Source organism: Cricetulus griseus (genome assembly GCF_003668045.3).
Source record: "Cricetulus griseus strain 17A/GY chromosome 1 unlocalized genomic scaffold, alternate assembly CriGri-PICRH-1.0 chr1_1, whole genome shotgun sequence".
NCBI lineage: Eukaryota > Metazoa > Chordata > Mammalia > Rodentia > Cricetidae > Cricetulus > Cricetulus griseus.
The window spans coordinates 165,632,662-165,659,830 of NW_023276807.1; the positions used below are offsets into that span (position 1 = coordinate 165,632,662).

Genomic DNA, 27,169 nt, shown 5'->3' on the forward strand with positions numbered 1-27,169 from the left:
GTGTGTGTGTGTGTGTGTGTCTTCGTCTTCCCAGGTGAATGTGAGCACTTTCTCACCAAACTCAGGGCCTTTTATTTCAGTAAGTAGGATGCTTTCTGCACAGGGTGGGAAAATCTCATCCTGTTTTTCAGAACATTTCAGCTCAATTCAGTGTTCCTTGTAGGTTTGTTTTCATGAGATGATTGGAAAGGTGAGTGCCCCACGGCTCCAGAATCACCAGCCAGGCACTGTCATTCTGTCATGGAGACAATGGGGGAGTCTTGTTTGCCTCAGTTTCACCATAGAGTAGTAGAAATGTATCCTCGCCCTTGCCATCGATTAAGGAAACACTGGCCCGGCCAGTGTGATGATTTCAACAAGACTCTAGCACTTTAAATGTGCTTTTGAAGGACATCTCATTTAACTCAGCTTTCCTCCTCCTCCTCCTCCTCCTCCTCCTCTCCTCCTCCTCCTCCTCCTCCTCCTCCCCCTCCTCCTCCTCCTCCTCCTCCTCCTCCTCCTCCTCCTCCTCCCTCTTGCCCTCAACAGGGTCTCCACAGAATTGCTTGCCATTTTCAAGTAGGCTGACTGCCAGCAAGCTCTCAGGAACAACCTGTCTCCACCTTCTTCCTCCCCCCCACCCTCCCACCCACCTGAATTTACAAGGGTGCTGGGGATTTGAACTCAGGTCCTGTGTTCTTACTGAGCCATCTCTCCAGCCTTGGTGTGTGTGTGAGATTCTTTAAGGGTAATTTGTAATAGTGAACTTTGACACTTAGAAAGGCAGGACCTGCATGAAGCAAGCGATTTATTTATTTTTTAAGTAGGGACTTGTTGGCTGGATGGCAGATATGACACAAAGTAGATAAATAGAACTGTAGATTATACCCCTTTCTCAAGGCCAAGCTCACTGTGTGTGTGTGTGTGTGTGTGTGTGTGTGTGTGTGTGTGTGTGTGTGTGTTGGGGCTTGCAGGAATATAAAGAAGGAAGTGCAATTCTGATGGTCTCTTTAGAGGCATAAACCAGAAGGTGAAGAAATAGGCCATGAGCCCAGAGAGGATTAATTTTCTTAAGTCTCACAAACACCTAATTCCCAAGTAGGGAAAATCAAGATTTTTAAAAACAAGATTGGGGTAGGGCAACAAGGAAATCGAAGCCAGGCTCAGTTCTGGATCATTTGTTTCCCTGGGGAGCTACACCCAGAAGCAAAGCCAAGCATGCTTATCCTTGTACTCGGGAGGCTTAGATGGGGCCATGAGTTTAAGGCCAGTCTGGGGTCCACAGCAAGACCCTTGTCAAAAAGAGACAGTCAGAGCAAGCCTTTGAAGGGTTTAGGTCAGGGCCAGTTTGCATGATGACCACAGACACTAAGAATGCACAGATAGAGCCATACGTTCCTGTGTGGCCAACACCCATTTTCAAGTTCTGTGTCACTGTTTTTCTTTTTGTGTATAGATTGACTATAAGTCTGGTAAATAGATAATGTGAGCTTCTAAGCCATTCCTTTCTGATAAAGCTTGAGATAAATTGCAGGCTGGGTCCAGAGACCAGGATCTCACGGAGAGGTAGAGGTGCCTCACCCGTGGCAACCTTGCTCAGCCTCAGTTTATCCTGGTGGTCTATGTAAAACTTTCAAACATTCAGAAAGCAAAAGAAAGTCCTACTACAGATTATGACAACATATTCTTGTAATGAATTTATGTCTCGGTCACTGCCTATCATTAATATTTATTTTTGTATATATTTATAAGTTATGGATGTCAGTATACATTTTCTTAAATATCTTAGAATGTATATTATTAACTAAAGTTCAGGAGTATAGGGTTTTTTCCTCCTAAAATACGAAAGAGGCACAAACTTTAAAGTGAACTGAGGTCGGGAGTTGGTGGTGCATGCCTTTAGTCCCAGCACTAGGGAGGCAGAGGCAGGTGGATCTCTGTGAGTTCGAGGCCAGCCTGATCTACAGAGTTCCAGGACAGGTTCCAAAGCAATACAGAGAAGCCCTGTCTTGAAAAACCAAAACAAAATAATAAAGTGGACTGAGATGCCCAGACAGTAAAGAAGGTATAGAAATATTTTCAGCTTATTTTTGGTAGATATGTGGGGAGGGGATTAAAGCATGAGTAAACTTACATACACCTGCTCTAACTTTTTCTTTGAATGGTGTTATTCTGTTCTTAAAAGCAGTATAATGATTGAGGCATGGTTTTGCACGCCTTTAATCCCAGCACTCAGGTGGCAGAGGCAGGTGGATACCTGTGAGTTTGTGGCCAGCCTGGTCCACAGAGTAAATTCCAGGACAGCCAGGGTGACATGGAAAAACCCTGTCTGGAAAACAGAAAAACCCAAAACAAACAAAAAATCTATTAAACGAATGGTAGGATGACTGAGCTGTGGCTATATTATCTCCAGGGTTGTGTTACTGAAACTGCGGGCAGGCAGGCAGGGCCCCAGGGGAGGAGAGAGGGATCAGTTGATGTCATCATCTTGCATGGGTTGGGCCTTTGATTTCTGAGCTCAAGGCTTACTCTCAGAGTCTTCCCTTTGGGCCACGATGAGATAAATGTGGGAATAACTAGATGGCCCTTCCAGGAGATCTGGGAGTGGATTCTAGATAACCAGGGGCCCCAAGCTGAAGTTGGGCAAGTTGTAATTTGTCAGTCAGGTTATCTGATGCTGGTACCTGTCTCTGCTACTCCCCGCTTTGAGTGGAACGTTACATAAATGCTCCAGCCATTTCTTAGCAACTTTACTATGAGGGAGCAGTTGAATTTCTGACTCTAGTTGGTTGTAAGGGAAGCAGGGGTCTCCTCAGGGGCAGATGAGGGTAGAAGGTGGTTTTAAGGGAGGGAGTTAGAAGCTCACTTTCCTCTGTTGGAAGACCTTTAATATACTCAGATATAGTGGTACTGACTTTATCAGGTAGTTTTGCAATGAGAATTCTCATCCTTTAACAGCAGTAGGCAGTTGTCTTGATTCTAAATAGTTTCCAAAAACCACTCCTTTTGTGGGGACTTGCTGGGCCTTGCCAGTTTCAGTGACAGATCTTAGGCTCTTGCCACACCTGGTCTCCTGTCCCTTCCATTTACTCCATCCTATCATAGTTAACTAAAATTCATTTTCCTACTTTAGGTTCAGTCAGAGCCAATGCCTAGGATGGTTTTTATTTCATGTGCCTGCTCATTTCCTCTAACCTCCCAGCTCAGAGAAGCTACCGATAGGTGCAAGGGCAGACACCTGAGACCAGCCTGGCTCACTTCCCAGCACACAGCCTTGCCTGTTATCTTCGAGGAGGAGGGGGCCCAGGGAAGATATTTAGATGAAATAGCAATAAGCTGGGAGATTTATAGCCTTTTCAAGTCAGGAAAGTGGATAACTAGAATGTAATATAACTATTTCCACCTAGCTGGGTGGTGGTGTTGCATGCCTTTAATCCCAGTACTCTGGGAGAGAGAGACAGGTGGATCTCTGAGTTCCACTCTAGCCTGATCTTCAGAGCAAGTTCCAGGACAGCCAAGGCTAAACAGAGAAACCTGTCTTGCTGGGGTGGGTGGAGTGGGGAACCAACCAAACAAAATATGTTTCCAAAGCTGTATCTCCTTTTGGTGGTGCATGCCTTTAATCTCAGCACTCGGGAGGTAGAGGCAGAGGCAGGCGGATCTCTATGAGTTTGAGACCAGCCTTGTCCTACACCTAGCTAGTTCCAGGACAGCCTCCAAAGCCATAGAGAAACCCTGTTTTAAAAATAAAAAACACCATGAGCTGGAGTTCTGGCTGCTCTTCCAGAGGAGCTGGTTTTGATTCCCAGCACTCGTGTGGTGGCTAACAAGGATCTAAAATAGGGAGATCTGATACCCTCGTCTGGCCTGTGTGAGCACTGAATGCACATGGCGCACTGGCATACATTAGGCACCATACACTAAAAATTAAATATTTTAAAAAGGCATAAAGTCGATTGAAGTAGGAAATTAGTTGTGCTCTTGTGTCCCGGAGTCCCTGTCCTGAGCTATTCACATAGTCCAGAGGACTGCATAGCAGTGATTGGCTTTGTGTCATCATCTGAGGCTCCACCCAGTTAATTTCATTTCCTTTTAAATTCTGACTCCCACCTGTCCCTAGGATAGTGTTGTGTCAGTAACTTGAGGGCATTGTTGGTGCATAGAGAAGGACCAAAGGTCGTTGTGGTGGGCAGCTGTTCCGGGAAATAATTAGGGTGGTCCAGCACAGTGGGAAATGTGAGTTGGGGGTTGGGGTGAGATAGGTACTAACAGTCCCTGGTGAATGATCGCTCTTCACAATGCTTGCTCCAGGGGTCCCGGGACCCCTTCCCCCCCTGAAAACTTCTACTCATCTTTCAAGACCCAGCTCAGATGTCTGTACGCTGCTCCACCTCCCCAGGCTCCTTAGAGCGTCTGTTCCTCATTCCTCAACACTGTAACCAACCTCCACTTCCTTCCTTTGTGTGTCTCCTCAGGGTGTATAATCTTAATTCCTTACATCTGGCACACAAAAAAGTCAATATTTCCTGGAAATAAGTGGCTTTTCTGTTATCACTCTGAGGTGTAAGTGTTAGAGTACAGGAAACTATAGAAGTTTATGCACTTGAATAAGCTTAAGAAGATGCTATTGTATTCCAAGACAAGTATTTTTATAATCAAAAAATAATTGTTATCATGCACAGGTGTTTGGTAATTTTGAATGTTTGCTTTTGTTCACTTATTGGCAGATACGAGCCTCTGCTTTTCGGAGATAGATGAGACACAAACACTTGCTTAAGAATTAGTTTCTTAGTCACAAAGTCGGGATGCTCCTTTGAGGTCAATAAACACCCCTTGTTTTATGCAAGCAAGTAGCCTGTTGGTTGTCCCCAGGAAATTATGATATATTTTGCATGTAAATGTTGATGCTTGGGCCAAAATCCAGCCGAGGAATCCTGATAAGCATTGTACAGTTCACAGCATCACATAGTAGAGGTTAAATGAAGGGAGCCTGCTCCAGAGAAATAGTAAGTGCTGTTAAAGGAGATGCCAATTACAGCGGGTTATGATGAAAGTGAGAATATTTAGAAACATGTAATTGTTGCTGTTGCCATACGAAGCATGGGTGCATGCTTCCAGCTTTCACCTATAACAGTCCCCCTGTTCCTCCTACTTGAAATGACTGGAATGAGGTGGACTAAGACTGCCTCTAGCTTTTACGACGTTCAACTCTCTACAAAAACAAGTGTGGCATGGGTAATTAAATCACCAGAGGGAAAGGTAAATACAAGTCAGGGTGTAGAGAGAAGAAATTCGGATGCATCTTGTAAACATCTTTATGGACAATTCGTTCTCAAACTTTTGTTGTTCACTTAAGATAAAATGCCAGAGCCTGATACAAAAAAAAAATTTAGCAAGTTTTTCTTTAGTATTGTACCCACAGCAGTCTGTTTAACTCTGTTGAAAATACAGTTGACAAGAGCTTGTGTTTTGGTGGGTGGGGGTGGGGGGATGGAGGATCCTTCAATCCTTCAATCCTATCCTTCCATGATGGGGTTTTGTGAATAGAGTAGGATCTCTCTGTCATTTTTGTTGCTGCAGCTACTGTTTATTCAGTGACTGAAAATGTTTTGATTGGTCTCTCTGTACACTGACAAAGACGCAATGTTTCTTCGAATTTTATTCTTGAGGATGTAAAGAAACAGATTGTCCCCTGCCAGCTTCCTTGTTACCCCATTCTCCCTCTCACTGTTATCAATACACAGACCTTGCTTTTCCTTTCCGTTTCCAAGTGGAAGCCTTTCCGGTTGCTTCCTGCGGCTGGGTAGCAAGGCTAAGTGCTGGGCCTTTGTCCTGGCCGGAGTGGTTGCTGGTAAGCTGGCTTGGTTTCAAACAGTTCTCCTTATTGGATGTGGTGCAGTTGGTTTTTCTGGAATGTGTGTTGGAAGTTCATTCCTGGGAGGGACTCTTCCTTTTGGGTCTGAAACTTCTGTGTGTTCCAAGCTGTGTTCTACAGGAGGGACCCCCTCCTTCAGTTTGGTGTGCTGTTTAATTATCTGGAGCTAACTATTGAGTGAGAAAATATCTTAATTTTTTTTTTTTTTTTAGGCAGGGCATAGTGTCACATGCCTTTAATCCCAGCACTCCAGGGGCAGAGACAATCCATCCATCTCTGAGTTCAAGGCCAGCCTGGTCTGTATAAGGAGTTCCAGGGCAGGCAGGACTACATAGAGAGCCTGTCTCAACCCCCACCCCATGTTTAGCTTGCTTAATTTTTTTTTAATGGGCTACAGAGCTAGTTTTAAACAACATGAACTTGCTTCTGAATAATTTCTTGTGAGGAAAAAAATGTTCATTTGTCCACCCAGCTGCTGCAGTTCAGCGCTTTAATGACACACAAGATGAATTTGGGAATGCATTAGTTTTTGTTTTCTGTTTGGTACTTGGATATTTGTGGATCTATTAAACATCTAGAGAATGGTGCCTATAACTGCCATTGAAAGTTATCTTTTAAAAATGTATGCTTTTAATGACAGCGAACTCATTTTCAACTGAGTATAGAGCAGGTGTGGGGCAGTCCACACTTTGTCCCAGTGTCTCTGTGGCCGAGGGAGGGTTACAGGATCACTGAGTACATTAGCTAGCGGACAAGTTAATTTTAGATAGTAATTGAGTGAGATGAAGCGAGGTGAAGTGCTGGCAAGCCTCTGCTGTGGGGTGAGCCATGTGAAGATCTAGGGCATGAGATAGCCTCGAGAAGAGAAGTGAGGCGGCTCCAGGCACAGGGTGTCCAGACGGCAGGGCACGGCTGGACTTGTTCCAGGCTTGAGAAGGCCAGTGGGGCTTTTCGGGAGGTGGCAATTAAGGTGAATGTGCTGGGAACCGGGCCTTACCTGCAGGCTCCCAGATTTGAATGTTGAGTAATCGGTGCTGGAGTGAGCAGTAGGGACAGTTTGGTACATTATATACAGTGTTTTTTAACAGGATGGAGGCTCTATTATGTGTGTGTCTATCTGTAACCCTGGGCTTTTAGACTTGCTGCCTCCTCTCCCCCCCCCCCCCACACACACACAGCACGGGCTCTTAGCTGTGGAGGGAACTGCTCCATCCTGTGTTTTTCCCCTCTATTAAGTTTTTTTGGGTGGAATTTTTGTTGTTGATGTTTTTAGCCATAGACATAACTTTGGAATTATCTACTCACACCTTATGCAGGTGTGAGGACAGACAGTTGACAGGAATAACTCCTCCTTCCAACATGTGAGTTTCTGGGGATCAAACTTGGGTTTCAAGTTTGACAGGAAGTACCTTCATGTGCAGAGCCATGTCTCTATCCATCAAATAATGTTTTTAAGAACTATCCCAAGTGTGTTATCCAAGCACCTTCTCTCCCCCCACCCCCACACCATAGTGCAGTTTTATGATTAATTAACAAGTGTGGTAAGCTGACAGCTTCCCTGCAGCAGTCCCTAAGCACATGCTGTCACCCAGCTGCTCCTCTGGAACATCTGGGGAAGGGTGACGTCAACATCCTTCTAAGTTTGAGTCATCTCATGGGCAGGAGAATCCACTGTCGAGATCCATTTTAGGGACCAGACAATGAATCACAGTTCTTCATCTTCCAGAGGGTGGAATTCTGCAGAAATCTGAGTCGTTTGATGTCTGATATGATGGGTTGAGTGGCACTATGGTAAGCTCTGGTGGGGAGCGGGGGCGTTGTCTGTGTGATTAAAGAGCTCCCAGGACAATAAGGCCACCCAAGGCACATCTACAGTACTATCGAGCTTAGATAACTGTCACACAGACAGCAAATGTGTAACTTGATAATGGCACCAAGGAACAGCCGTTATCCCATCCTCCCAGCTGTGCTTGCTTAGAGAGGTGACGTGAGGAGCCAGGTGAATGGGTGCTCAGATCCCTGAAGGAGGTCATGCTTGCTGCCACCCTCCCTCTGCAGCTGCAGTCCTATAGGAGGCTATGGCCTCTGGGTGGGGGGGATGATGATGGAGGAGTTTTAAGGGTCTGGGAGGCAGCTCTGCAGAGTGGCTGGCCCAGGAGAGCAACCGGTTAGCTCCGCATCCAAGTGCACACAACACCTCCCTTGAAGATTGGATTCAGTGCTCAAGCAATATTACCTTGCTTCTGCAAAGATGAAAGGCAATGGACTAAATGCAGCAAGTGTTCAGAAATAATAGGACTTGAAGGCTGCTTGCCTACATTCTTTCTCAGTTGTGACCACAAACAGAACTCTTTCAGTTCGTGGCTGTAGTGAGGCCAACCTGAGTGAGCCTCATTATCTTTTAGGTGTGTGATACGGTTTTCAGTGGGCAACTAAGCGGTGAGGAGAATGGCACGGTTCGTGAGGCCAGTGTGCCGGTGGTTCCCAGGAAGAGCTGACAGTCTGCCCAAGTGAACAATGTCATTTTTTTTGTGGCCTGGGTGGGTAGGGGTGGAGAGGACAGGGCCACCCAGCCAATTGACAGATTTCTTTTTGAAAGAGCCTTGCTATGTAGCCTTGCCCAGGAACCCACTGTGTAGTCCAGGGTGGTCTCGAACTCACAGACATTCACCTGCCTCTGCTGGGATTAAAGAGAGGAAGTGTTTTCTGTATGTCTCTTCAGTTTACTGCAGGCAGAATGCTGTCATGAGGGAACGCTCTGCAGAGACAATTTTCTGTAACTGACATTAATCTGTTCACGTTTCCTGTAACATTAAAAACATCACCCTCTAGCTCTAGATTGCCAGACCGTTGAGGTGAGAAGTTATTGCTTCTCACTGCTGTGGTTCTATAATTGTTATTTGCATGGTAATCTTAGCATATATATATATATATATATATATATATATATGTATATGTATTCAGATTTATTTATGTTAGTCTGTGTCTGAATGTCTTGCCTGTGTGTATCCATGTGCACACATGGTCAGGTGCCCACAGAAGTTAGAAGGCATTGGGTTCCCAAGATCTGGATTTACAGGTGGTTGTGAGCCATCATGTGGGTTCTGGGAACTAAACCCAGGCCTCTGCAAGAGCACTGGGTGTTCTCAGCTGCCGAGCCATCTCTCTAACTTCAGAATTTGTTTTTTTATGTGTATAGGTGTTTTGCCTGCATTGTATGTCTATGCACCATGTGTGTGTGTGCCCAGTCTGTAGGGAGGCTGAAGGTGTCAGATCCTGGGAACTAGAGTTACAGCTGGTTAAACCAGTGCTTCTAACTGCTTGGCCATTGTTCTAGCCCTGTTTCTTTTGTTTTTGTTTTGCTTTGTTTTTCACTTTTATTGGAATGTTTGAAATGGAGAGACTCAATCTTATGTTGTACATGGGGAAACCAAGCTTTTTTTCCCTCATCCTTTGTCTCTCATTTCCACTGGGTAGGCATCTGCATAGCTTCCCTCGCCCACACTTACAGCCAGTTTAATAGGAAGGCAGGTGATTTTGTTTTCTATCTGTAGATTAAAAACTCAGCCTCTGTAAATATATCTACACATGTAAAACACCAGCCCTGGCACCTGGACCATGGACCATGTTCTCTGGTTTACATCAGGCTAGCTTTTGCTTCTTTATACACAGAGATCTAAAATTATGTACTGACAAGCCAGGGCTGAGTCTAGTGTTCAGAGCTCTGTAAAATGGTTTGTGTGTGTGTGTGTGTGTGTGTGTGAGAGAGAGAGAGAGAGAGGGGGGGGGATTTTGCTGAAATACTGTGATTATCCTTTTGTGAAAAGAAAGTTGCAACAACACTTTTTTTTTGAGACTGGGTCCCTCTAGGTAGCCCTGGTTGTTCTGGAATTTGCTCTGCAAACCAGACTGGCCTGGCTTTGCCTCTCTAGTGATTGTGTTAAAGGTGTATATACTAAACCACGCACAAAACTGAATTTAAACAGAATGTTCCAGAAAACCACCCTAGTCTCACGTGTCACCTTACAGAGTATAAAGTGTAGCTTTTGAGAAATATCTGGCAGGTTTTTTTTTTTTTTTTTTTTTTTTTTTTTTTTTAGGTCAATCAACATGCCATGCATCTCATTAGAACTCAACATTCTTTATCCGTTTAAAACTTTATCAGTTTAGAACCTGCAACACCCGTTTAAGGCAGCCTGCAAATGATCTCTGAGTTGTCAAAGAGACTTTATGACATGTAACAAGAGTTTAAAATTTCTCTATCATATGTTACCCTCAGGAAAATGAAAGGGCCAGAAGTTAGGTGAGCAGGCTGATTTGTGAAAGGGGGGGTGGGGCGCACCTAAAACTGTTTCCAGTATCATAACAAGCCACACTGAAGCCGAGCCTACTGTGGCAAACAGCAGTGGGTAGCTGCAAGTCCTAACACGTGATGATCCCTGGGTTCTACGCCAGGAAAACACTGATAGAATAGCTATTTTGTCATTGGCACCAGCTGAATTTTTTTTTTTTTTATATGTCAGTTTGGGTTATAAGACTTTGTATTTGAGGACCAAGTCCTCCTGATTCAGGACCCTGCTTCCCCTAGCCTTTGTTTGTCGTGTGTTTTAGGTAATGGGAAAGCTAATAATAGTGAAAACCTGGGAAGACTTGGCTGAGTGATTTTTTTATTATTATTATGAGAAAGTCTGTTGCACATTCTTTTCACACATATGAAATGAGGAGGGAAATATCTCTATTTTGAGTTCAAACATGAAGCTATCCTGTGTTTAAACAAAATTTGGAGAAATATAGTTTAATAGCAAACTAATGTACTTTAAATGTGTTGGTAAGAATGGAAACAAAGGGCAAAAGATAAAAGAGAATTCTTCTTCCCTGTGTTCTAATGCTACTTGATGGAACCTAGGGACCCTGTGCCTTCACCACTATCTGCTTGTGACATAAATACATGTCCCTATTTTGTAAGCCAAGGTGGCTGGAAGTTGTGAATCTCATGGAGTGTTTCCATTTGTATGTTGAAGGCAGAATGGCATAGAGTTTCTAAAAGAGTAAGGACGATTCCAGTTAGCAGCTGGCCGTGTTGATTTCCTTTTCCTGCCCTGGCTATAAGGAGAAGTGTGTGGAAGAATATACTCTCCAAAGGACAGTCAAAACTGGGAACATGAATTCTAGAGGGAACTGGTGATATCTCTGAGAGAAAGGCATACACGGGGTGAGCAGTCAGGGGTGATAAATGGGTAGTCCGCTGTTCACAGGCAGCCCTGTGGGGCCCTGGGTTGCCATGGGAGCAGGAATGGCATTTGGCAGTCCCGCTTGACTAACCTAGTTTAGTGGCAGGGCTTGTAGGCTCTAGCCTGGGAGAAGGTGCTTCAGCCAGATGATACCAGAGCCAGCATGCTGCCTCAGGGCTCCAGCCCAGCCAGGGCCTTTGTGTGCCGCCCAAGGAAAGAGAAGAGAGACGACCCCCCCCCCCACACACACTTAATGCTTACAGAGCTGGGATGACTTTCATTTTCCCAGTACTTTAGCACCTCTGTGACACATTCCATCCCCCAAGGAGAAGCCTTTGAGTAAATGTGCCATGACAGGCCCAGCATGGGGTTGACTTAACCACTGTACCCAGGGTGTGAGGGATTGGGGCTGAGTTTCTCAGGATTGTCACCAAATCTCTGAAAGTGAGCACACCCTGGCACGATTTAGATCCCCAAATCATCATTCTGATTCTTTTCTTTTCTTTCTTTCTTTTCTTTTTTCAAAAAAAAAAAAAACAACAAAAAACCAAAAAAACCCCGAAGTTAGAGTTTAAATTCCAACTGTCAGTGAGAACATCTGGGTTACCATCTACCTCAGCTGGGAGAACTCAGCTGTGTAAGTCGGTCACGTGTGAGCGCTCTCACTGGGCACCGGAGGCCGAGGCCTGCAGCTTCCTTCATTTCTCTCTCTAGCTTGGAGGGGGTGGCTCACTGTATTCTTGTAGAGGTCTTTCCACTGTGTCCTGTGAACCATACTGCAGAGAGTGTCCTGATTGTGGCTACTGAAGAGAGTGTCCCTGTCCCAGGATGTCTTTCAGTTCTGCAGAACTCCCAGATTTGTGGGGTGAACTGTTCTCAGGCCAGGTTGTATGTAACACATCAACCTGTGGGCTTGTCTGTTATGCAGCCAGTTAAGCTTCATGATTTTTCCCTCTAGGTGAGGATTACTGGGTTGGGGTGGAGGTCCCATGAACATGGCTTGGCTCACCAGCCAGAAGAATCGTAGAAGCTCCCTGCTGTGGGCACATTATGGACACTTAGGTGCAAAGTTATTTATATAGCCAGTCTGTGAAATAAATCCACTTGAGTCTCTTAGTATGTGAGAAACATGAGTCCGGAGGTTACTAGGTTATTATGGGACCAGTGAAATTTAACAAAAGGATCTAAAGTATTGTAGCTCAGTTTTTAGAACATGAGGAGCACCTGTACTTGTTTGCCCCTCTCTCTCTGAGACTTCCTGTAAGGTCTTTGTGCTATTGGTTGAACTGCTCATGTATTCTGTGGTTTCGAGGTTGTTCTCCTGGCAGGGATAATGGCTGGGCTGATGTGCACCTCTGTGAAACTAAGGAATTAAGGTGATTATAAGTTAGCACACCTCCTTTGTCGTCAGCACCCTTTTTAACACAGCCAGGTGGGTTTGCTAGCAGATCTGAGGCTGAGAACATAAGCTTTTGGATTTCCAGGGCGTCATGAGAAAGTCTTTGAGCCTTATGTTTTTCCACTTGAAAAATGGGTCTCCTAAAAAATCCCATTATGACAGGTCTGACTGAAGACTAAATAGGAATGGGAGCAAGAGCAAGGTGATGTGGCCAGGACAGTGCTGACTGAGGCCCCTGACCCTGCCACAGCTGCTGTCCTTACCACTGTTGTTCTCATCAGCCCTCAGGTGTTCTCGACTAACAGCTTACTTCCGGGGCCCCTTCCTCTCACCTGAAGAGCTGTGGCCTCTGTAAGCTGCTCCTGTAAAGGCCTTCACTCTTCTCTGATGCTCACAGGACAACGACAGGAATGCACAGTGCTGTGGCCATCACCCAGCAAGGGTTTCTGACTTGTGGCTGTTTGGGTATCAGTGTGATATTACTCAGAATGAAAATGGTGTGTGGCTTCTTCTGGGAGGAGGTGGTGGCCTTTAATTAAAGCCATAGTTAACTTGTAATTATTCAAAGGTAATTACAGAGTGAGAATCATGAAGACCTTCACTGCTGCCTAAAAAAAAATCCCCTCATTTAAAAATTCTTCCAGACTGTGCAGGGCGGTGATGGCACATAGCTTTAATCCCAGCACTCAGGAGGCAGAGGCAGGCAGATCTCTGTGGGTTTGAGGCCAGCCTGATCTACAAAGTGAGTTCCAGGACAGCCTGGGCTATACACAGAAAAACCAGGTCTTGAAAAATCTGTACATACATACATAATACATACCCAATACATGCATACATAATACACACATACGTGTATGCATACCCAGTACATACATAATTCATACGTACATGCATAAATAACACATACATACAGGCATACACACATAATACAAAATATACACATATATACACATACACAATACATACCTAATACACAAATAATACATATGTAATACACACATGCACATACACACACACACACACACACACACACACACACACACACACACACACACACACATTCTTCCAGGCTGAGAAATGGCTTGGGAGGTAGAGTGAATGCTGAGCAAGCCTGGAAACCTGAGCTCAAGTCCTAGAACTCACATGAAAGTGGAAGGAGAGAAACAATGCCATAGTGCAGTCCCGTGATCATCACATGTGCCTTAGAAGCCATGTCTCCATGTCTCCACGTGTTTGTGCGTGTGGACAGACACATACCAAAGGCTGCAGTCACAATAAGAAAAGGGTAATGCCCAATGGCAGCACTGCCAGTGAAATGTTGAGTTAGTTAGTTCCTGGAACTCGCAGGAAGGTGGAATGAACAAACTCTCCAAAGCTGTGCTGTAATGTGTATGCCCCCCACACTGTACACATGTCTGTGCACATAGCAATCCTCCCATCTTTCCCCACCTTGCTCTGTACTTGGTTTGAAACCATCTGCAAAGGTCCCAGTCATGCTATGGATGATGGCACTGCTTTCTTTGTTTTGAAATTCACCTTATCCTTGATTTCAAAGGAACTATGAAAATAATATTTCTGGGGGAAAAAATATTGCCCAGGGTGCTTAAAAAAAAAAAAAAGACACCTTAAGCTACTGCAGATTTGTAGCAACTCAGCACTGAAGTAAACCAGAAGCCTGCCTGGTGGAATTGGCAAATGCTGTTAGAGGCATAAGGAAAAACGTTGGCCCAGAACAGGTCCCCAGGCTCCCTGAACACCTCTGTGAACTAGTTCCTTGGCCCTCTGCCTTGTCCAGGAGCCTTGGAGAAAGCGACCACAGACAGCGTGGGTGAGTCTTCCAGTCTGGACTTGGATCCACCTGACAGTCAGTCATGGGTATCTCTGCTCACCTCACTCACTACTTGTAGACTTTTCAGCTGAAGAGTGACAGTGAGTTAAATTCAAAGTCTTTGCTATTGCCTTATAATATGGTGCTAGCCAGGCTTACACCTTTAATCTTTGCACTGGGGAGGCAGGGGCAGGGGCGGAGGGGGAGGGGTGTTGGAGAGACCCTGTCTCAAAAAACAAACGAAAATAAAGAAGGGAAGGGGGGGGGGAAACCCTTGCTGTTGCCAAGAGTGTGAGAATAGAAGAGGGCTGCAGGCGTGGCCAGAGAGGGGGACCCCCCCCTTCATCTCCCCATCCCCAAACACAGTTCTGCCAGCCTGGGGACAACCCCGTTCCTACTAGGAAAGAATGTACTTTATGTTTTCATTTTTCCTGTGTTTTAGTTTTCCAACTAGCATAAAATGATCTTTGCCTCTATGAGTTCGTATCTGTCATCTTTGAAGTTGGTGTTTAAAAAAAAGATTCTTGTACTTTTATGTTATGTGTAAGAGAGGCCACATGAATTTACGTGTACCACATGTGTGTAGGAGCTCACCGAGGCCAGAGAGTGTTGGGCAGGTGGGTTTGAGGGACGTCTTTAAAGTGGGTGACATTTAAATCACCGCATTCTGAATCTATCAGCAATGGAAAGTTAGGGGTGGGGGTATGTTGTCAAGGTTGGGGGGAGGCACAGGAGGTAGAGAGAGAGATGGGCAGAGATTTGTAATTGGAATGGAAGTAAATCAACTCCCAGGTCACACATGACTGGTGTGGTTTGTAGAGTGAGTGTCCCTGTAGGGCAGGCAGTATAGAAGTCAGTCCAGGGCTGGCTCTTACAAGGTGTACTTGGGCAGTGAGGGGATGGCCTGCAGGACAACCATGGGATCCTGTCACATGTTCATTTAAACCAGATTGTCAGGGAATTCTAATGCCAAAGCACAGATTTAGAGGTCATTCTGTAGTATCAGGAGCCATCAAGTGATTGTCATTCTAGATATGGACAGTGACATGAGAATCAGGGAGGGACTTAGACCCTTAACCCCAGTCATAAAGGAAGGCTGAGTTAGAGGAGTAAGCTGGGGAGGCCCAGAGACCAGGAGGTTCCTGTGAGAGGAATGGAAGGAAGCATGAGAGAGCAGTGGAGAAGGTCTTTGACGTCAGCTAGAGCTGGGAAGGACAGGTAGACACAGTCAGCTAGAACTGGGAAGGATAGGTAGACACAGCCAAGGCAATCAGTGTTTTCCTTTGTTCAGATAGCACTGGTCTGGAAGCCCATAACAGATCCTGGAAGCAGGTCAAGAAGACAGTCTTATTATAGTCCTTTTATTCCCATTACTCAATGTAGATCACAGAGGAGGGGCTGAAGGGTGCAGGCTGTGTGCCTGGCAGTGGGGCAGGCCTGTTTGGGGCTTATGTAGTTGAAATCAACTTGCTTTCAGAATTTGTCTCTGGTTTCCCTGTCAGCGAGTTCATTTTAGCCAGTTTGATACCACATCCAATGATGTAGGGTACTTTTTAGAATTCGGTTCAAATTGGACGGTTTGACATTTTTAGTATGTAGAACTGACATCTATAATTGGATTGTTCATCCTTGACATTTGAAGTAAGTATAGATCATCTTTCTGAGTTTATGTGCTAAGACACCCTCAGAGTAGACTGAGCGTAAAATAAATGATGTTTTGGGCATTTGGTGATCTTTTAATTAGAAAATCAGCCTTTGACTTTGAATATTCTCTGTAGACAAGGATGTTCTTGAACTTGTGGCAATCCTGTTTGCCTCCTCAGTAGTGGGATTACTGTTGTGAGCTACTGGCACAGTAGGACTCATGCCCTTCTCCTCCCTCTTTACCCCCTACTCCTCCCTCCTCTTTTATTTTGAAGTGTGTTGTGTACATGCATGCATGGGTACATGTGCACACACAGGTATCCACAGAGGCCAGAAGAGGTGTTAGGTTTTTTGCAGCTGTGAACTATGAGCTGGGAATGGAACTCGGGTCCCATGCACGAGCAGTATGCACTCCTAACTGCTGTGCCATGTCTGCAATCCCATGTGCACTTTCTATAGTTACATCCCTGTCACTGTATCTTGGACCTATTCTTGCTCCTTCTACATCCGTGTGCACAACAAAACTTGGATGCTGATAGTTTTTTTTTTTTTTTTTTCTGTTCTTTTTGTGGCACTTGGAAAAGCTTGTACAATGAAGATAGAAACCTCCTTCGGATTAGAGAGAAGGAAAGACGAAACCAAGAAGCTCATGCAGAGAAAGAGGTGTTTGCTGAGAAGGCTCCTCTGTTTGCAGAGCCCTACAAGGTATTTACCATGTGTGAGAGGGAGCAAGGCTGACCCATCACAATATTAAACTTGATGGAAAAGTTATTCATTGTAACTGAGTTCAACCATCGGTTACAACCGAGAAAACAACTTATCCCAGAGGTTGTTTTTGAAAACAAAACAAAATATGAAAACTCTTTGAACATTGTTAGTCAGAATTACCAAAGTGTGTGGTTTTCTTTTGTAATGTTAGTCTCCTGTAATTAGTAATGTGTATCCGTGGCAGGCTTCTCAGTGGGGGGAAATAGTTAATGTTGCATTACACATGAAGCAGAGAGGGTTTTCTTTTAACGATATTACATAATAATTTATTAAGTGATTGCTCTGCTTAGATGTGTTTCCACAGTCTGAGTCTGCCGTCTTTCTGTTTTTCAGACTGCAAAAGGCGATGAGCTGTCCAGCCGGATACAGAACATGCTAGGCGACTACGAAGAGATGAAGGAGTTCTTAAGTACCAAGTCTTGCTCTAAGCGCCTGGAGGGTTCTGAAGACAGGCCAGGGAAGCCGAAATATCCTTTATTTCATGACAGGGGGAGCAGCATCCCATCCAGCTCCTTCCGCACCCACGTCTACCACCAGCCTATCCATACATCTTCAGTCCCTGGACCACTTTCTGTTGGTAACATTAGCCACAGTCCAAAGATGGCACCTCCAAGGATGGAACCAGTGCCAAGTCTCCATGCCAAAAACTACGGCCCGCCCGACAGTCAGCGGCTGACTCAAGATCGCCTCAGTCAGGAGGGGCACTGTTCCAACCACACAAAGTGTGACCGCAGAGCTGATGGTGACTCAGCTCCGGAGATGAAGCTCTCGCCCTTAATCTCCTCTTTGCCATCCCCGGTGCCCCCTCTGTCACCTGTACATTCCAGGCTGCAGGGAAGCAGCAAGGTTCCCGGTGGTAGCACTAGCAATAAAAGCTACAATGTAGCCACGTCTTCCAAGGACCTGGTGGGGAAGGTCCAAGATAATGAGACTCCTCATGACAGTTTGGTGGCAGCTACCAGCCTTGGGGTAGCCCCTTCTCAGCCACCTTCCCAGACATTTCCACCCCCTCCTCTCCCCTCAAAAAGTGTTGCAATGCAGCAGAAGCCCACAGCTTATGTCCGGCCCATGGACGGTCAGGATCAGGCTCCTAGTGAGTCCCCGGAGCTGAAGCCGCCACTGGAAGACTATGGCCAGCAGAGCTTCGAGAAACCTGATGTAAAAGTGCCTGCCAAGGCCAAGCTCACCAGACTGAGGATGCCTTCGCAGGAGGTGGAGGTGAGTGGAATCTCTTAGGACCTTTCCAGTTATAGGAGCTTTGAGATTCAGGCCTCTGGGGGATGGGAGGAGGGAGTTAGGTCTGGCTCCTGGGTGGGGCCATGGTATATTCCTTTGGCTTTACAGTTTTATCAATCCACAAAGAGCTCAAATCTTGCACGATTAACAGTAGATACTGAATCCAAACCTTCTCATTTTAAAGACACCTGTCTCATTGTTCAGGTCTGAGATCCTCCTGCCTCAGCTCCTCAGTGCTGCAGCAGGATTCCTTGTTCAACGTGCAGTTTTTTCAGACTGGCTTAAAGACCCCTCACTGAGTCAGGTAGCAAAGCATGGAGACCTTGAGTAGGATTAGAGTATACCCCAGTGTGTTCTGAGACCCATCAGGGTGCATAGCATTTCTGATAACAGAAAGTTTTGAGCTGTCCCTTTCGTCTTACTGGGGCCTCACCACTCTGAAAGAAAAGGCAAACAAAAGTGCAAAAAATTGGGATCAATACTTCCTTTATCCCTTTCAAGGTTTCTTAAGGCAAGTAAAACCAAAGTATTAAGATGATGAAGGGAATGGCTTCAGGCTTTAAAAAATTAACCACTTTTATTTATTATGTTGAGTGTGTGAACGTGCCTGGACACTTGTGCTGGTTGGGCCCTCGCCTGTACCATGTGGGTCTTAGGGACTGAACATTTGCTCTGCTGGCAAGTGCCCTCACTCTGAGCCATCTTGCTAGCCCCAGATATCTTTTTTTTTTTTTTCCCTTATTTGGGAGGGGCTTGGTCCCTGTAAATTATAAGGAGCTTTTCAACTTAAAATTTATTTTTTGGTTTGTTTTGTGTTTTTTGAGACAGGGTCTCTCTCTTAGCCTTGGCTAACCTCAAACCCAGAGATCTGCCTGCCTCTGCCTCCCAAGCACTAACATTAAAGGTGTATAGCATTATGCCTGGGGATCTGTTATAGTATTTTCTTTTATTTACTACTTAAAACAACTTTAAAACAACTATAGTGGTTATACTAGTGGGTCTACTTTGCCTGCCTTTGAGAAGGGTGTCACAAACAATACAGAACAGTTGCTCCACTATGTATGTGTTTCAAAGTAACCAAAATACTGTCACTTATAATTTTTAAAATTAAAATATAACTACATCTGCTTCCTGTAAGCACTAATGCTGCTAACCTGTTTTCTCGAATCCCGTTTATAAAGCTTGAAATGCCGGCAGGGAAGCCAGGCACTGTGGACTCACACAGTCAGTCTTACAAGGCAGAGACAGGTGGATCTCTGAGTTTCAGGTCACTGTGGTCTACATAGTAAGACCCTGTCTTCCCCCACCCCTCTTGGTTTTTTTTTTTTTTTAAGATGAGGTTTCTCTGTGAAGTCCTACTTGTCCTGGAACTCACTCTGTAGACAAGGGTGACCTCGAACTTAGAGATCCACCTGCCTTCGCCTCTGTGATTAAAGGCTGCCACCACCAACCTGTTTTGGGGCCCCTTAACAGGCAGGTCTAAAGGCTCCTTATGGCAACTAAAAGGAGAAGCCTTCTCCCTTAGGGTTTTGAAGAATCATGTTGAGTTCTTGACTCAGTTCCCAAACAGTGAGTGCATTTGAGAACATTGAAAAAATAGCATTTGCTTGAGGGCCGAGGAGGAGCTGATCAGATGGTGAAGCTGACCAGCCACAGCAGAGCTTGCTGAAGAGATTTCTGCACATACCATCCTGTGTTGGCAGAAGAAGCAATACCCTGTTCTCAGTCTTGTTTCAACACCACTCCAAACACCTCCTCATTCTTTCACTTAGGCCTTTACAATTATTTGAGTAGGGCATTTAGAGGGTAACTTTCCCGCATTGGTTCTCTCCAGCATGTGTGTTCTGGGATTCAGTTTGTCTGTTCCTCTGGGCAACAGGAACCTCTATCGAGGGAGCCTCCTCATCAGCTCTCTACTTTTTCCTTAAGGCTGAGATCAACTCTCAGTCTTAACCAGTCAAACCCCATCTCATGGATGCTACATCTGAGTGTGTGCTCGGAGTGTTTCTTGAGAACTTCTTGGGTCTTCACAGATGAGCAAACTGACCCACAGTACGGTTAAAACCTTTGTTCAGGGTCTCACAGAAATTCAAGACATTATCCAATACAAGCCAATTTTATTACCAAGTACTGTTCTCTTGTAAATTCCCCAGTAAGTGAGTAATGAATTTCTGTAGTCCCGTTGAGCCCTGCATGCTCATCTGTCTCCCTGACTGCTCCCTCCGTACTGTTGTGCCTCTCCCTCTGTGTCCTGGAGCCAAGTCTTGCTAGCTATCAATCATCACAAGACCTTTCACTCTATCTTACCTTCGCTTTTTTTTTTTTTCTATTAAAATCTTTAGCCTGGAAATTACTTTTACCAATACCTAGAGTGCTTCAATATTCAACTCTTGAAAGAGAGCGTGCAGGGCCTGGTGCAGTGACACCCAGCTTTGGTCATCATTCAGGAGACAGAGAGGCAGGCGGAGCTCTGTCAGCTTTCTAATGTAGAAGTAACATAATTACAGTGCTGAACCCAGTGATAAGGATTCTGGAAGAGGATGCACTGGGGTCTGGGTTCCCACACCAAAGAAGGCCTATGAAGGAGGCCTGTGCAGCCATCCTTTTAGCCTAAGCCTCTCAGAACAGCAGGGCGGTGGTGTCTCGACAGCAGGTGCAGATCTGTGAGAAGACATGAGTGTGTGGACATAAGGCATCAGAGGTCAGCCACACTGAGTACACATGTCAAGGGATGACCTTGTTTGTCCTATTTAGGATAATATTTTTCCAAGTGTCTAGTTTTTCTACTTTTATGCCATGTTGTAATACATTCACGGTACACAGGCTCTTTCTTAGCCATCCAGTTTCTCAGTGTCTGCTGAGAAAAGCTGAAATGTAGAATGTACAACTAGAGTCCTTCTGTGATTAAATTGTTTTGACAGGAAAGATGTTTGAGACATTCTGTAAGAATGTCCAGATTAACTGATAGGAGAATAATTTTTTCCAAAGCTCTCAGTTCTCAGGCAGCATGAATGAAAAAATGGTGGAAATGACTTAAGGAATTCCAAGTATACAACAGGATTCAGGAAAACAGCAAAGTACTTCTAAAATACAGCAGCAAGTGTTTAGTATGTTAAAAACCTCCAAACATAGAATAAATGAAAATGAATTGCCATATCTGATTAGTACACACTGTAAGATGAATTGAAGTGTCATACTATTTCACAAATATGCAGAAAATTACTACATGTTAATCATATTTTTAAACATCAGAGGAAATGGAAATACTAACTACTGATTTGACATGACTCAGATATCCTGCAGGTTTTGAATTAGCACACCATATCCTATACAAATGGATAATTAAATTAATAATAAATGAAAGTGAACTCTAAGGAAAATTCACAGGCTTGAGACTCTTTAAGAGTGAGGGCAAGAAACATAAGTATCACAGAATGCTCTTAATTCAGGCATTCAACCCAAAACTCAAAATTATGCCCACTTTGAATTCTTAGAATTCTGTTATTTATAAATTAGAATTAAAGAGCAAACTAAGGTAATTTATCTAAAGGAGAGAGCTAGACCTCTAATTACTTAAATACTGGGGCCCCTAGATTAAAACATTAAACTTAAATCCTTCAGCCCAATGGATTAAGGAGATTAGCTGGAGCTTGACAAATTACCATGGGGCTAAAGGGGGAGTGCAGGCTGAAAGTAGGCCATGCATAAATAGAAGATGACATTCAAGAGAAAAGGCCTGGTTTGTTTGCAGCCTGGACCGTTGTGGGGGAGGGGAGGACTGTACTTTGTCAATCTTTAATGATTTTAACAACTAAAAATAACAAAATCAGTGTAAAAATAGCTGGTTATGGAGTTCTTAAAGAATATGAACAAGCAGCAAATTTAAACTTGGAAAATAGTGATTTTTTTTTTCTTCAACTGGGAAGGAGAAATGCAAGGCGGAAAAATATGCTTGTTATGAGATCCAGGTCCTTTTCCTAAGAAGAATCTGCTTAAATATCTAAGTTGCTCATCCCGGCCAAACAAAATCATCAATCCCGCCATCATGTCTGGTCTTCTGTCCCTGTATTCCGAATGTCACACAAATGACAGAACTAGCACAGGGAAGACTTAAATGATTGGGGCAGCAGAGTGCTAGGCAGTGGAGACTTCAAGTGTTGGCAGAGCCACATCACTGCTCAGGGACGGGGGAGTCTAATATCCCTTCGCAAACGTCTGACATGTGAGAACAGCAAGGAGGAACAGGAATTTCTTATCCTGGTACCAAATGTACTTCTGGCAATTTTGAGAAGGAACAGAAAGTGAAAAAAACAATTCCAACTAATACCACCCCAGAGGGGCTTCCAGCTCCACTTTTATTCTATTCCCCTTGGGCTGCTATATGCAGCTCTGTTCTTTGCACTAACTCATTACCAGCAATTTTAGAGCCTTTCAATTTTTTTTTCTACATTTACTTACTGTTTTGTCAGAGCTTAAAATGCTTCTCACAATCTTGCCTGGCACCAGAAACTGCAGGTGGAGACTGTTTTGAACTAAAACAGGACATTCCAGGGGAACGCAAAGTCTCATTCTCTACCTGATCATGACTTCTCTAGCCTGTAAATACTGCCCTAAGAAACAAAACCCCAGAAAAAACACTGGCAAAACAAAGCAGCTTTTAGCCCTGGGCTGTCTGTTAGCAGCTCTTGCTCAAAATGTCTGTGGGTCACTTGTCACTATTTTTAAACTTCTATATTTAGATATGCAGGTCCAGGACCTGGCCAGCCTCCAGGGAGGTCCAGGGCATTCATTTCTGGTTTTTCGCTGAACATGGTTTGCAATCTTTACCCAACACCCATAATCTTCACAGAGGTAGATAGACTAACTCTACCTGATTCTTCATTCTACTTCATGTAGGTCACCCTGAGCCCCCTCCATCTGCCTGACCCCGCAGCACCACCGTCCCATTCACTGACACAACCACAGGACTCCCAGGCAGTTGGCATGGCAGCTGCCGCTGGCATAAGGAGGCATAAGGATTGTGGCTGGGTTCAGAGGAAACTGTCACATTACAGTGACACTGACCAAAGAAGACAAGTTTACATTTAGTCAGTTGTCAACAGCAGATGCTTTTGTGCCAGGAGCCCCCATTCTCCAGTCACCAAATTTCATGTCAAATGCCTGCTCCTCAGGAAGCATGCCAGGGCTGCCCTGGCACACAGTCCTGTGTCACAAACATATTACTCGGCAAAGACCTCAAGATGTAGGAGAAATCTCCACTCTCCTAATTCTCCCCACCACCCACCCTCAAGACACCCACACGGTGGATGGAGAGAATCAATCCCTGCAAGTTACCTTCTAACTGCACCCTCTGGTAAAAGTGAAAATGTAAGGAAAGGGTAGACTTTGGGGTGGTATTCAGAAGAGGAATCCATGATGCTGGTGCAGCATTAAGGTTGATCATGTTACCGACCTGGGTTTTTGAAACTTTAGAAACTTGAGAGAGCAGATCAAAGGGATGATGAATCACAGCTAGGATATTCCAAGTAGGGTCCATGCCCAAATTTGACTTATTTAAGTTAAAAATCTCAGTGCTTAGAGTTGAACCTAGGGGCCTTATGCACAATAGGTTATATCCCTGCCCCAGTTTGAATTTAAGTGTTGGGATGTTTTGCCTGCATGTGTGTCTGCTTCATAGCCAGAAGAGGGCGTCAGATCTCCTACAGCTGAAGTTGTGGATGTTAGTAAATTTCTTCTGGCTGGGAGAGAGCTGGTGTTCTTAACTACTTAGCCCATTCACACCCCACACCCCTCCTCTTAAATTTTGTTTTTAGAGGATTGAAAATAATTATAAAGCCCAAAGAAAGAGACCATTTGCTTTATCACCGTCGATGTTCTAAGAACTAATTTGCAGTGAAGTGTGTGTCACATACGTGTAACCTGTGCAGGGCAGGAGTGGTTTCAAGTTAGAGGCCGTCCTGACCCAAACAAAGAAACAAAACCAAAAGGATTTGTTTGTCAAAGTGTCAGGATCTCTGTTTCCCATTCTCTTCACTGCCTGATATCCCTAGGCAGAGCAACTACTTGTGAACAATAACATCCATATGGCTTGGCAGTTTCTGGAGTAAATATCACACCTTATAAAAACAGGCATTCAGGAATATTTTATTTTGATTTCTGAAGAACTTGCTTTTCTCTCTCTCTCTCCCTCCCCCTTCCCTCCCTCCTTCCCTCCATTGTTACAGCAACCTGTGACATGAGTTGGCATGAATCATATTTTACACATTGTAGAGCTGAGTCTCCAAGGAGTTTAAGGACATGCAGCCCTCTGGTGCAGAGTGCCGGTGCACTGTCCCAAAGCTTGTCCACAGAGTGGTGATGACTTGGGTGACTTGTTTCAGGCTCTCTGATTTTCTGTGCTAGCAACTTAGAACTGTTGAGAGGTTTCAAAGTAGAGAACCACCAAGACTCAGTTCAGGTCTTTATACGTGGGCCTTAGCTTTGCCTTTCACCTTTCAGAGCTGGGAGTCATCCAGATAAGGTTTTTCTGTTCTCACCTGGTTACTTTGACCTGTGTCCACCATTTGCTTCTCTTCTGTGGTCACAGGGCAGGTGCCCACCTTCCTCTGGTGCGCAGGTGCATCCGTTCAGTCTCCATTTTGCTACTTTGAACCACTATCCTTTCCCAGTCTTTCCCTGCTTCTGAGTAGAGTGGACCATTCTCCTCCTGCCTCACTGTCACCACTGCTTCCTTGTTCCCTCCACAGCTGAAGCTGTGTGGTTAGAAGTAGGTAGACACTCTGCCTGTGTCTGCCTGTGTCTTCTCCAGGTCTCATGGGCCTCCACCTGTCATTTGGGTTGTGCCACAGGGATGACCTAGGAAAACTCATGTACCTTCTTTGTGGCTGACTTTCACTTCCCTCTTTAGACCCGCCTTCACCTCTGTTGGAAGTACCTTTTCTTGATTTCTTTCTCCCGAGGGCTCTGCCCTCACTGATATATCTCTGGTGATGTTTATCCAGGCTTCAGCTGCTGGAAGTAGAAAGTCTCACAAAGTGACACTTTTAGCCTTAAACATTTAAAGCTCCTTACCCTTCACTCTGCTGCCCTTCCAGAGCTTTTGTAGGTGTGCGTGCGTGCGTGCGTGCGTGCGTGCGTGCGTGCGTGCGTGCGTGCGTGCGTGCGTGCGTGCGTGCGTGCGTGCGTGCGTGCGTGCGTGCGTGCGTGCGTGCGTGCGTGCGTGCGTGCGTGCGTGCGTGCGTGCGTGCGTGCGGTTAACTCACTGGGCTTTATATCACTGTGTCTCCTTTTCCTTGTCCTGCCTCAGACATTGGCCGTGTCTCCTGCTTTTTTCCTGGGCCCCAGGATCTCTGGCTTTTTGTGACCACCAGCTTTAGCTTTTGGCACATCAGTCCTGTGAATATTGTTATATGAGGAGTCAGGGGAAGCATCCATCCCATTTCTCTCTCCCTCACCAATCCTGTCTTATAGTTTGAGGTCTCGATCCCTAACTGTCCTTACTTCTGTCTTTAAATGGTTACATCAGTACATGACAAAGGGGTCTTATTAAATCTAATATTCTTCAGTACTTCTCCCATCCCTTTCCCCCTTCTTATTTCCTGCAGTTTGGCCTCAAACACATGGGCTCAGTTCTTCCTTGGGACCCAGGCAATCCTGCTTCAGCCTCCCTGGCAGCTGTGACTGCAGGTGTCTGTCACTGATTCTGTCTTTACCGTTTACCTACTTTTGCGTTTGATAGTGGTGGTCTGCCTTTAGAAACCCCACCCTGAGAGGGCAGGCAAGCTGTGCGAGGCCTGGTGCCATTTGTTTTCCTCATAGAGTGTTTCCTGATCTTGAGTACTGTGGTACTGTCCCCTCTCCTTTGTGCTGCTGTAGTCTCAACCCTTGTCCCTGAATCATACTCTGTCTGGACCTTCCTCTGAGGTCAGACTGGCTTTTGATCTGAAGTCTGAATGATAAATCCCCCTTTTCCATGTGACTTGTTAGAGGAGGGGATAGTATAGTATGGAGTGAAATTCTCTATTCAGGACATTTGTTTAGGGACCTGAACTAAACTCATTTTAAACGTGGGTATTAAAGGATTTATTAACTTTAAAATTTCGTACATATGAGTGTTTTGTACTCAATGTAGATTTTTATTTTGTACGTACACCACACGCGAGCAGTGCCCACAAAGTCCTAAAGGGGGAACCGGAGTTTCACAGGCAGTTTTGAGCCTCCTCCATGAGGATGTTGGGAACTGAGCCTGCGTGCTTTTCGGGAGTGGCCAGTGCCATTAACCACTGAGCCATAGCTACACCCCACAATTTGTTTTTGTTTTTGTTTTTTTTAAAGAATTGGCTTACATTTTCAACCTTGTTAAGTCATTTTAGGCTTTTCTACTTGTAGAAAAGGTTTTTTGTAGAGTTCTTTTTGGTTTTTTTTTTTTTTTTTTGCAGGGGTTTATTTATTATGATGGTGGTGGTGATGGTGTGTATGTGTGTAGAAAAAACGGGGTGTTTCTATACATCCTTGTTTAACCTGGATTGCACTATGTTCCACCTACCTCTATCTCCCAAGTGCTGGGATTAAAAGCGTGTGCCACCATCGCCTAGCTTCTTTTAGTGTATTTTTTAGAAAAACTTAAATGGTATGTCATCAAATTGTTAATGTAGAAAAGGATTCAGTTTTAAGTATTTTGCATGGGATGAATCCCTCTTCCTGGGAATAAGCCAACCACATTGGTGAAACATTCACTCTTCTCCACCACAAAGGTATCATTGGCTAGCATCCTAGTTACCTGCAGCCTGGGGTTAATTTTCTAGTAAGATTAATGATGTCACTTTAAAGTTAAAATTGGGAGCCTTATCCTTTATCTCCACTATGTTCACTTAGGATTCTAGTGAATCCGTTGCCGAAGAAAGGGAATACACTGGTGCACTGTTCTGAACCCTGATGAGAGTTATATGTTACTTGTCACCTGACATTCCCAGACTCTGCACACAGGTCATGATGGCACCATGGCGGTGTGTCAGGCAGCATGTGCCAATCTACAGACCCATGGAGGAAACCACAGTAACAATGGGGCAAGGCTGCCTCATGTTCTGTCCCCCCGGCAAAAGGGCCCTTCAGAAGCTCTTTTGAGCAAAATGGAAAATGTACTTTATCAAAACTTGGGTCTGTGGTTAGTTAATAAGAGAATCTTCAACAAGTAGAGCTTCTAGTCTCTT

General features: G+C 44.8%; 1 protein-coding gene across 5 annotated transcripts in view; it reads left to right on the plus strand.

Moving 5' to 3' along the window:
• The window catches only part of Aff1 (AF4/FMR2 family member 1), a 167,467-nt gene that overhangs the window by 72,721 nt on the left and 67,577 nt on the right, over positions 1-27,169 (plus strand). For 4 of the 5 annotated variants that reach the window (XM_035453413.1, XM_027388495.2, XM_027388496.2 and 1 more), the window contains 2 exons: positions 16,541-16,661; positions 17,058-17,942. In XM_035453413.1, the coding sequence (XP_035309304.1) occupies positions 16,541-16,661; positions 17,058-17,942 (1,006 nt within the window). The remainder of the gene's footprint in view (positions 1-16,540; positions 16,662-17,057; positions 17,943-27,169) is intronic. The other variant, XM_035453414.1, reaches the window with a different exon arrangement.